The sequence below is a fragment of the Salmo trutta genome, unplaced genomic scaffold, assembly GCF_901001165.1.
Source record: "Salmo trutta unplaced genomic scaffold, fSalTru1.1, whole genome shotgun sequence".
Taxonomy (NCBI): domain Eukaryota; kingdom Metazoa; phylum Chordata; class Actinopteri; order Salmoniformes; family Salmonidae; genus Salmo; species Salmo trutta.
This window is the reverse complement of record NW_021822662.1, coordinates 420001-432692: the sequence shown is the minus strand read 5'-3', so window position 1 is coordinate 432692 and position 12692 is coordinate 420001. Positions and strand designations below refer to the sequence as shown.

The following is a 12692-nucleotide window of genomic DNA, read 5'->3' as shown; positions in this document are numbered from 1 at the left end:
GTCTTGACTGTGTCGTGGTTCAGCGCTGTGCAGTGTCGACTGTGTAGTGGTTCAGCGCTGTGTAGTGTTTAATGTTATCTGTTCTCCAGGCATGGTGCTGCTGGACGAGATGACCATGGAGAGAGCGATGGAGGAGTTTGAGCGGCGTTGCTATGACAGAATGAGCCATGCCATGGCAACGGAGGAAGGGCTTGGCATGGAGTACGACGAGGACGTCGTGTGCGATGTCTGTCGGTCACCTGACAGCGAGGACAACAACGAGATGGTGTTCTGCGACAAGTGCAACATCTGTGTTCACCAGGTACGCTTCTGTGTTCACCAGGTACGCTTCTGTGTTCACCAGGTACGCTTCTGTGTTCACCAGGTACGCTTCTGTGTTCACCAGGTACGCTTCTGTAATCCGGCGGTATTACCCTGCGCGTGTCCAACTCATTTCACGGAGGGCTGAGTGTCTGTGGGGTTCCTTCTTTCCTTGACCTTGATTGATGAATTAAGGTCACTGATTAGTAATGAGCTCCCTGGTTGTCTAGGTCTTAATTGAAAAGACACCAGGCCCTCCATGGAGGGGAGCAGATGAGAAGAGTCTCTTCCCTGACGATGGGATTTGTTGTCCACAGAGCAGAACGGCGGGCTGTCAAGCTCCCGCCTATTCCTCTCTTTGGATTGGTGGATACATCTCGTTATGTTGATGAGAGATGTTGCCATCGGCGTCTATGCTATGCTGACCTCTCACCTCTAGAATATAGAGTCTTGTATTTCAACAGGGACAAACAACTCTGATGTAAAGCGTTTCTTCTCAGCATGGATGTCATTACCTCACTCCTCAGCATTACCACAGCATTACCTCAGCATTACCTGTCCTCAGCGTTACCACAGCATTGCCACACTCCTAACAACCTCAGCATTACCACACTCCTCACTCCTAACAACTGCAGCATTACCACACTCCTCACTCCTCAGCATTACCACAGCATAACCTCACTTGTCAGCATTACCACAATCCTCACTCCTCAGCATTACCACAACATTACCTCACTCCTCGCTCCTCGGCATTACCACAGCATTACCTCACTCCTAACAACCTCGGCATTACCACACCCCTAACAAGCTCAGCATTACCTCACTCCTCACAAGCTCGGCATTACCTCACTCCTCACAAGCTCGGCATTACCTCACTCCTCACAAGCTCGGCATTACCTCACTCCTCACAAGCTCGGCATTACCTCACTCCTCACAAGCTCGGCATTACCTCACTCCTATTAGATCAGATCTGTTGAGCAATGGGTAAAGTAATATGTAAATCATGTAGATATTCCTCTCAGAAAACCATTGGTCCAACCTTCATGCCTGTCATAATCCGATCAAAAGTTATTGGAGTTTTTACCCATTATAAGATGACCAGAATTAGACTAAATCAATGGAAGCCAGAGGGAAAAAAAGGTCAAAAATCTGAAATTGCATCTCGTCAGCTAGGATTCTCTGCAAGAGAACTGGCTACCTGACAGGCTCACTTTCCCATTGAACTCATCATCTTTCTTCTCGAATCCTCAGGACATGAAACAAAAGAGGTAAGATATACATTTTGAGACATGACGTAGTATTTTCATATTCATTTGAAATTCCTTTTTTATTTCTCACAAATAAACAAGCGTAGCTCTGTGAAATGTCAACAGACCACTGAGCGCTGTGGTCACCCACCTTTTCTGATCACTTTCACAGTCAAAAATTACGCCGAGATCGATCACTCAGGTTTGGTTTTAAACATGACTTTAAAAATGTAACATGAACCTAATAAAAACAGTTGTGTAGGAATGAGGTTTGTGCAGTAGGCCTAATACATTATCACAGCATAGTGGCTATATGGCTGGCCTAATACATTATCACAGCATAGTGGCTATATGGCTGGCCTAATACATTATCACAGCATAGTGGCTATATGCCTGGCCTAATACATTATCACAGCATAGTGGCTATATGGCTGGCCTAATACATTATCACAGCATAGTGGCTATATGGCTGGCCTAATACATTATCACAGCATAGTGGCTATATGCCTGGTCTAATACATTATCACAGCATAGTGGCTATATGCCTGGCCTAATACATTATCACAGCATAGTGGCTATATGGCTGGCCTAATACATTATCACAGCATAGTGGCTATATGCCTGGCCTAATACATTATCACAGCATAGTGGCTATATGCCTGGTCTAATACATTATCACAGCATAGTGGCTATATGCCTGGCCTAATACATTATCACAGCATAGTGGCTATATGCCTGGTCTAATACATTATCACAGCATAGTGGCTATATGCCTGGCCTAATACATTATCACAGCATAGTGGCTATATGGCTGGTCTAATACATTATCACAGCATAGTGGCTATATGCCTGGCCTAATACATTATCACAGCATAGTGGCTATATGCCTGGCCTAATACATTATCACAGCATAGTGGCTATATGCCTGGCCTAATACATTATCACAGCATAGTGGCTATATGCCTGGCCTAATACATTATCACAGCATAGTGGCTATATGCCTGGCCTAATACATTATCACAGCATAGTGGCTATATGGCTGGCCTAATACATTATCACAGCATAGTGGCTATATGCCTGGCCTAATACATTATCACAGCATAGTGGCTATATGCCTGGCCTAATACATTATCACAGCATAGTGGCTATATGCCTGGCCTAATACATTATCACAGCATAGTGGCTATATGCCTGGCCTAATACATTATCACAGCATAGTGGCTATATGCCTGGCCTAATACATTATCACAGCATAGTGGCTATATGCCTGGCCTAATACATTATCACAGCATAGTGGCTATATGGCTGGTCTAATACATTATCACAGCATAGTGGCTATATGCCTGGCCTAATACATTATCACAGCATAGTGGCTATATGCCTGGCCTAATGCATTATCACAGCATAGTGGCTATATGCCTGGCCTAATACATTATCACAGCATAGTGGCTATATGGCTGGCCTAATACATTATCACAGCATAGTGGCTATATGGCTGGCCTAATACATTATCACAGCATAGTGGCTATATGGCTGGCCTAATACATTATCACAGCATAGTGGCTATATGCCTGGCCTAATACATTATCACAGCATAGTGGCTATATGCCTGGCCTAATACATTATCACAGCATAGTGGCTATATGCCTGGCCTAATACATTATCACAGCATAGTGGCTATATGCCTGGCCTAATACATTATCACAGCATAGTGGCTATATGCCTGGTCTAATACATTATCACAGCATAGTGGCTATATGCCTGGCCTAATACATTATCACAGCATAGTGGCTATATGCCTGGCCTAATACATTATCACAGCATAGTGGCTATATGCCTGGCCTAATACATTATCACAGCATAGTGGCTATATGGCTGGCCTAATACATTATCACAGCATAGTGGCTATATGGCTGGTCTAATACATTATCACAGCATAGTGGCTATATGGCTGGTCTAATACATTATCACAGCATAGTGGCTATATGGCTGGCCTAATGCATTATCACAGCATAGTGGCTATATGGCTGGCCTAATGCATTATCACAGCATAGTGGCTATATGCCTGGCCTAATACATTATCACAGCATAGTGGCTATATGCCTGGTCTAATACATTATCACAGCATAGTGGCTATATGCCTGGCCTGCCAACATTGTTATTCTCAGACCATATTATATTTCACAACTAGAGCAAATAGATCAGCATAAATTCAAATATTTTTACTTGACTGATGGTACCTGCATCTGATGGTCATGGTGCTTTCAGGACAACTGGGAACTCTGGGGGGAAACAGAAGTCAAATCATGACATCAGTGATTTTCAGGTTGAAAAGTTGGAGCTCTAGAAAGATCACTCTTCCATTCTCCGACTTGGAATTCTGAGTTTGATGACCGTTCAAAACTATTTCCCAATCGGATTTAGTTTTTTCCCCCCAGAGTTCCCAGATGTTTTAAATACGGCATTAGACTCAGTGGAGGGAGAGTCTGCCTCTCACCTTCCCTGCTCTCTCCTTCCTTTCCTCCGGTGAGACTGACCAGAGAGAGGGGCCGCCGTCTTCCATCTGATGGTGAAACTCGAGTCGCACAGCATCTGCCTCATAGACAAATTCATGTTGTTCCTATGACCATCTGCCTCATGCACACATTCATGTTACTGTCCATTAACACCGTACTTCAGTTTGTTTATCTGTCTGACCCAGCCTCAAACTCAGGCCCTGTGTGAAGCTAACTGACCCTCTCTGCCCATTCATCGCCATTTACCTGTTGTCTCAGCTCTCCCAATCAACACCTGTGATTGCTTATGCCTCTCTAATGTCAATATGCCTTGTATACTGTTGTTTAGGGCAGCTCTCATTGTTTTATCATACTGCAGAGCCCCTAGTCCAGCTCAACATGCCTCAGTTAGCCCCCTTGTCCCACCTCCCCACACATGCGGAGACCTCACCTGGCTTAACTGGTGCTTCCAGAGATGCAACCTCTCTCATCGTCACTCAATGCCTAGGTTTACCCCCACTGTACTCACACCCTACCATACCCTTGTCTGTACATTATGTGTGGTGGCTAATTTTTGCATTACCAAATGAGGAGAGTCACAAACTTCACACACCAGTCAGAGTTATACTTAAACTACATCTTTAATAATTAGAGCTTTGAAAAAGCACTTGACTTTCAATGATGTGCCATTTCTAATGAACCATTTGAAAGTGACAACACAAAAGTACAAAGATATTTTATAGCCAAGATACACCCCTCTCAACCTACATGACGAACCACAGATCTTAGGAACAGTTCACAAAGAAAGACTTTTACTTGAGAGTGGAGTATCCCATAGCCAGATAGTATTCGCTATAAATTATCGTTCAGTTTGGTCCCTAAGATGAGGTTCTAATCCCGTTCCTGGTACTTCATAACACAAAACACCATCTCATCCAATGGCATAAATCAATTGACAACTCTAGATACTCCCATCTCAAGTAAACCCCCTCTTGACTCCACTCCTGGACAAGCTCACTGAGGGGAGTGAGTCTCTGTCATACACTATCCCAGGATAAGTGCAACATCAGAGAGGATATACAATGGTTCCAGACACTGCCATACACCTTCCCCCAATTGCAAAGGAGGGAGTGACTTGTGCACAGACATGTGGAGACAAGTAATTGGTTCCCCATTAATCACGCCATCCCTTCACATGGTTTAACAGATACATTCGCATATGAAGACAATGATCCATCCTGTCTTCTTCCCTTTCTGATATTCTGCATAGCACCAGGGATATGTAAAAGACAAGCCTGACCTCTCCCCTCTCTGGGCCCCAGGTGACTGAGCCCCAGCTGAGGGAAGAAGTCAGGCTTCCAACACCAGAGTCCAAAGGGATACATTCTAATAACAAGTATCTCACATAAGCATATTATGCAGATAAGACATCTTCATTATCTATGTTACCCAACTAATTCTGATTCATCTGCCACATATGCCCTGAGTCTATCCTACCACGCCCAGAAATCTGCTCCTTTTATTCTCTGTTCCCAACGCACTAGACGACCAGTTCTTATAGCCTTTAGCTGTACCCTTATCCTACTCCTCCTCTGTTCCTCTGGTGATGTAGAGGTTAACCCAGGCCCTGTGTGTCCCCATGCCCTCTCATTTGTTGACTTCTGTTACCGTAAAAGCCTTGGTTTCATGCATGTTAACCTCTCTGGGTCAGTGGGATGTTTGCGTCCCACCCTATTCAACAGCCAGTGGAATCGCGTGGCGCGAAATACATATACCTCAAATGCTTTAACTTCAATTTCTCAAACATATGACTATTTTACACCATTTGAAAGACAAGACTCTCGTTAATCCAACCATGTTGTCCGATTTCAAAAAGGCTTTACAGCGAAAGCAAAATATTAGATTATGTCAAGTGAGTACCCTGCCAAAAATAATCACACAGCCATTTTCAAAGTAAGCATATATGTCACAAAAACCAAAACCACAGCTAAATGCAGCACTAATCTTTGATGATCTTCATCAGATGACACTCCTAGGACATTGTTTTACAATACATGCATGTTTCGTTCAATCAAGTTAATATTTATATCAAAAAACAGCTTTCTACATTAGCATGTGATGTTCAGAACTAGCATATCCACCGAAAACTTCCGGGGAATTTACTAAATTACTCATGATAAACGTTGACAAAATACATAATTATTTTAAGAATTATAGATGCAGAACTCCTTTATGCAAACGCTATGTCAGATTTTAAAATAGCTTTTCGGTGAAAGCACATTTTGCAATATTCTGAGTACATAGCTCAGCCATCACGGCTAGCTAATTTGACACCCATCAAGTTTGGGACAACCTAAACTCAGAATTCCTATTAGAAAAATTGGATTACCTTTGCTGTTCTTCATCAGAATGCACTCCCAGGACTTCTACTTCAACAACAAATGTTGTTTTGTTTCCAAATAATCCATAGTTATGTCCAAATATCTCCGTTTTGTTCAGGTCACTATCCGAAGGGTAACGCGCGAGCGCATTTCGTGACAAAAAATGGCAAGGACCATATAGGATTGTGGAGCAGAGAGGCCCTTTGAACTACCGAGTGGTGAAAGAGGACACAGGTGAAGATATGCGTGTTCTCCATGTCTCACGCCTTAAGGCCTGTTACCCTTCGGCTGAGGAATTGGAGGAGATTGATCACCGCAAGGTCCTGGAGATCTTTGAAGAGGAAAGTGAGGAGACTTTTTTTCTCGGATTCCCAGACCCAGAAGTCTCACGCCTTAAGGCCTGTGACCCCTCGGCTGAGGAGCGTGAGCGCCAAAAAGTAATGAATATTTTTCTAGAGGAAAGTGATGAAGAGACCTTTCTCGGTTTCCCCGACCAAGATGTGCCTTCCAGGGCAATGGTCGGCTTTTTCCAGGGGAGGGGGTGTGTGACGGCCCTGAATGTTTCTGAACCGTCTCAGTGCTTCTCCTTCCAATAGAGCGCTTCCCATTTAATTCCCAATTAAATAGCCAGCATCAGCTGCGCAAAAGTGGAGTTGTGATGGAAACGTGAATGAGGATGTGTTCGACCCTCAGTTCTGAAGCTTCTCTCTTCCGTTTGTTGTGTTGCTGTAAAAGTGTGCTTTGTGTAGCCTAATAGAAAATCTACCCAGGATCGGATCCACTCTTTGCCTCCGTGGACTACACCTCCGTTGGTTTTCGTGGCCTTCCTCCGCTGGAGATCTGTCGGCGGATTGGCTTCTCTGACTGACCGACTGACTACAACCTTTCTTGTATACGGTATTTCATTTGTTTTGGTGTGATGTATACCGTGATGATTTATGTAGTTAGTTGTAATTGAGGATTTACTAAGATGTGATACGCTTTATAGTTGTGGTAGAATATTTGTTATTATGATTGTATAATTGACACTGGGTTTACGCTACACTTTATGAACGGACAACCATTGCGTGACTAAGGTCACTTCAGTTCCCTGAACTTGTTACCGGGCTGGACTTTTTAGGCCCGAGGTACAGGACATTTCTGGAGGAACCAGAGCTGTTTAAAGCTCATTGTTATATTGTTGTGTGTGATCATTTATGTTGTTAATACATCCACGCAAAATAATACAGTTGTTTTGTAAGTTCTTTCCAATGTTTTTTTAAGGGTTCACGAAAAGTGTATTTCCATCCTGACATTTACATGAGTCCTTTGTATTGGTGTAGACTTGACGGACCAGATGGGACTCATTCCCTATCAAACTAAAAGGAGAAACTTATATTTTCTCTGGTAGGCACAACCTACCTGGCACCCCTATAAATTATAACCTCAAGTCAAAACCGTTACAATCTCCAGTGTCACTGTCCCCAGGCAGGCCACTTACAAACTCTGCTGCTTTACTTTGCCCAGAGACAGGAGACGCATCATTCCGCTTTCTAGAGGCTTTAGAGAGCCAATGGAAGCCTTAGAAAGTGTCACGTAACAGCACAGATGCTGTAATTTTGAGAGGGATGCAACAGAAAGACAACAAATTGTCAGACAGGGCACTTCCTGCATGGAATCATCTCAGGTTTTGGCCTGCCATATGAGTTCTGTTATACTCACAGACACCATTCAAACAGTTTTAGAAACTTTAGAGTGTTTTCTATCCAAACCTACTAATTATATGCATATTCTCGTTTCTGGGCAAGAGTAGTAACCAGTTTAAATCGGGTACGTTTTTTTATCCGGCCGTGAAAATACTGCCCCCTAGTCCCAACAGGTTAACATTAAAAGCCTCCTCCCTAAGTTTGTTTTGTTTACTGCTTTAGGACACTGCCAACCCGGATGTCCTAGCCGGGTCTGAATCCTAGCTTAGGAAGACCACCAAAAACTCTGAAATTTCAGTCCCCAATTACAACATTTTCCGCCAAGACAGAACTGCTAAAGGGGGCAGAATTGCGATCTACTGTAGAGAGAGCCTGCAGAGTTCTGTCATACTATCCAGGTCTGCGCCCAAACAATTTGAGATTCTACTTTTAAAGATCCATCTCTCCAGAAAGAAGTCCCTCACTGTTGCCCCCCCTCAGCTACTAGCTGTGCCCTGGACACCATATGTGAATTGATTGCCCCCCATCTATCGTCAGAGTTAGTACTGCTAGGTGACCTAAACTGGGATCTGCTTAACACCCCGGTCGTCCTACAATCTAAGATGGATGCCCTCAATCTCACACAATTTATCAAGAAACCTACCAGGTACAACCCCAAATCCGTAAACATGGGGGCACCCTCATAGATATCATCCTGACCAACTTGCCCTCTAAATACACCTCTGCTGTTTTCAACCAGAATCTCAGCGATCATTGCCTGCGTGCGTTATGGGTCCGCGGTCAAACGACCACCCTCATCACTGTCAAACGCTCCCTAAAACACTTCTGTGAGCAGGCCTTTCTAATCGACCTGGCCCGGGTATCCTGGAAGGATATTCACTCCAGACTTGAAGATGCCTGGTTATTCTTTAAAAGTTTCTTCCTCACCATCTTAAATAAGCATGCCCCTTTCAAATGTAGAACTAAGAACAGATGCAGCCCTTGGTTCACTCCAGACCCGACTGCCCTTGACCAGCACAAAAACACCCTGTGGCGTACTAAAATAGCTTCGAATAGTCCCCGCGATATTCAACTTTTCAGGGATGTCAGGAACCAATACAGTTAGGATTGCAAAGGCTAGCTTTTTCAAACATACATTTGCATCTTGCAACCCTAATTCCAAAAAGTTTTTGGACACAGTAAAGTCCAGTGCAGCTGACCACTGCACTGAGGCTAGGAAACATTGTCACCACCGATAAATCCACTATAATTGACAATTTCAATAAGCATTTCTCTACGGCTGGCCATGTTCTCCACCTGGCTACCCCAACCCCGTCCAACAGCTCTGCACCCCCCGCAGCAACTCGCCCAAGCCCCCCCCCCGCTTCTCCTTCACCCAAATCCAGACTGCTGATGTTCTGAAAGAGCTGCTAAATCTGGATTCCTACAAATCAGCTGGGACAGACAATCTGGACCTCTCTTTCTAAAATGATCCGCCAAAATTGTTGCAACCCCTATTACTAGTCTGTTCAACCTCTCTTTCGTATCGTCTGAGATCCCTAAAGATTGGAAAGCTGCCGCGGTCATCCCCCTCTTCAAAGGGGGTGACACTCTCGACCCAAACTGTTACAGACCTATATCCATCCTGCCCTGCCTTTCTAAAGTCCTCAAAAGCCAAGTGAACAAACAGATCACCGACCATTTCGAATCCCACCGTACCTTCTCCGCTATGCAATCTGGTTTCAGAGCTGGTCATGGGTGCACCTCAGCCACGCTCAAGGTCCTAAACGATATCATAACCACCATCGATTAAAGACAGTACTGTGCAGCCGTCTTCATCGACCTGGCCAAGGCTTTCGACTCTGTCAATCACCATATTCTTATCGGCAGACTGAACAGCCTTGGCTTCTCTAATGACTGCCTCGTCTGGTTCACTAGCTATTCCTCAGATAGAGTTCAGTGTGTCAAATCGGAGGGCCTGTTGTCAGGACCTCTGGCATGTTGTCTGGACCTCTGGCAGTCTCTATGGGGGTGCCACAGGGTTCAACTCTCGGGCAGAGTCTTTTCTCTGTAAATATCAATGATTCTTTGATCCACCTCTACGCAGACGACACCATTGTGTATTCATCTGGCCCTTCTTTGGACACTGTTAACAAACCTCCAAACGAGCTTCAACGCCATACAACACTCCTTCCGTGGCCTCCAACTGCTCTTAAATGCTAGTAAAACTAAATGCATGCTCTTCAACCGATCGCTGCCCACACCCGCCCGCCCAACGAGCATCACTACTCTTGACGGTTCTGACTTAGAATATGTGGACAACTACAAGTACCTAGGTGTCTGGTTAGACTGTAAACTCTCCTTCCAGACTCACATTAAGCATCTCCCATCCAAAGTTAAATCTAGAATCGGCTTCCTATTTCGCAACAAAGCATCCTTCACTCATGCTGCCAAACATACCCTCGTAAAACTGACTATCCTACCAATCCTTGACTTCGGCAATGTCATTTACAAAATAGCCTCCAACACTCTACTCAGCAAATTAGATGCAGTCTATCACAGTGCCATCCGTTTTGTCACCATATACTACCCACCACTGCGACCTGTACGCTCTCGTTGGCTGGCCCTCGCTTCATATTCGTCGCCAAACCCACTGGCTCCAGGTCATCTTTGCTAGGTAAAGCCCCGCCTTATCTCAGCTCACTGGTCACCATAGCAACACCCACCCGTAGCACGCGTTCCAGCAGGTACAGTTGAAGTTGGAAGTTTACATACATATATGTTGGAGTCAATAAAACCCGTTTTTCAACCACTCCACAAATATCTTGTTGGCAAACTATAGTTTTGGCAAGTCGATTAGGACATCTATTTTGTGCATGACAAGTAATTTTTCCAACAATTGTTTAGACAGATTATTTCACTTATAGTTCACTGTATCACAATTCCAATGGGTCAAAGTTTACATACACTAAGTTGACTAACTTTAAACAGCTTCGGAAAACTCCAGAAAATGTCACGGCTTTAGAAGCTTCTGATAGGCTAATTGACATAATTTGTCAATTTGAGGTGTACCTGTGGATGTATTTCAAGGCCTACCTTCAAACTCAGTGCCTCCTTGCTTGACACCATGGGAAAATCAAAAGAGATCAGCCAAGACCTCAGAAAAAAAATTGTAGACATCCACAAGACTGGTTCATCCTTGGGAGCAATTTCCAAATGCCTGAAGGTACCACGTTCATCTGTACAAACAATAGTACGCAAGTATAAACACCATGGGACCACGCAACCGTCATACCGCTCAGGAAGGAGACGCGTTCTGTCTCCTAGAGATGAACGTACTTTGGTGCGAATAGTGCAAATCAATCCCAGAACAACAGCAAAAGACCTTGTGGAGATGCTGCAGGAAAAAGGTACAAAAGTATCTGTAAAAAGATCGTACTTTTTGGAGAAAGGTGGTCTGATGAAAACAAAAATATAAATATTTGGCCATAATGACCATCGTTATGTTTGGAGGAAAAAGGGGGAAGCTTGCAAGCCGAAGAACACCATCCCAAGCGTAAAGCATGGCGGTGGCAGCTTCATGTTGTGGGGGTGCTTTGCTGCAGGAGGGACTGGTGCACTTCACAAAATAGATGGCATCATGAGGGAGGAAAATTATGTGGATATATTGAAGCAACATCTCAAGACATCAGTCAGGAAGTTTAAGCTTGGTCGCAAATGGGTCTTCCAAATGGACAATGACCCCAAGCATACTTCCAAAGTTGTGGTAAAATGGCTTAAGGACAACAAAGTCAAGGTTTTGGAGTGGCCATCACAAAGCCCTCAATCTTATAGAAAATTTGTGGGCAGAACTGAAAAGCGTGTGCGAGCAAGGAGGCCTACAAATCTGACTTAGTTACACCAGCTCTGTCAGGAGGAATGGGCCAAAATTCCCCCAACTTATTGTGGGAAGCTTGTGGAAGGCTACCTGAAACATTTGACCCAAGTTAAACAATTTAAAGGCAATGCTACCAAATACTAAATGAGTGTATGTAAACTTCTGACCCACTGGGAATGTGATGAAAGAAATAAATCATTCTCTCAACTATTGTTCTGACATTTCACATTCTTAAAATAAAGTGGTGATCCTAACTGACCTAAACAGGGAATTTTTACTAGGATTAAATGTCAGGAATTGTGAAAAACTGAGTTTTAATGTGTTTGGCTAAGGTGTATGTAAACTTCTGACTTCAACTGTATATTTCACTGGTCATCCCCAAAGCCAACACCTCCATTCGCCTCCTTTCCTTCCAGTTCTCTGCTGTCAATGACTGGAACGAATTGCAAAAATCACTGAAGTTGGAGACTCATATATCCCTCACTAACTTTAAGCACCAGCTGTCAGAGCAGCTAACCGATCGCTGCAGCTGTACACAGCCCATCTGTAGATAGCCCATCCAACTACCTCATCCCCATATTTGTTTTGGTTTTTCTGCTCTTTTGCACACCAGTATTTCTACTTGCACATCCTCATCTGCACATCTGTCACTGCAGTGTAAATTGCTAAATTGTAATTACTTCGCCACTATTGGCCTATTTATTGCCTTAGCTCCTTACTTCATTTGC

The 12692-nt window shown here is 44.0% G+C and overlaps 1 protein-coding gene across 3 annotated transcripts in view; it reads left to right on the top strand.

Annotated features, from left to right (window-relative positions):
• The window catches only part of LOC115183111 (protein Jade-1), a 71280-nt gene that overhangs the window by 25250 nt on the left and 33338 nt on the right, over positions 1-12692 (top strand). For all 3 annotated transcript variants that reach the window (XM_029744451.1, XM_029744449.1, XM_029744450.1), the window contains exon 6: positions 90-301. In XM_029744451.1, the coding sequence (XP_029600311.1) occupies positions 90-301 (212 nt within the window). The remainder of the gene's footprint in view (positions 1-89; positions 302-12692) is intronic.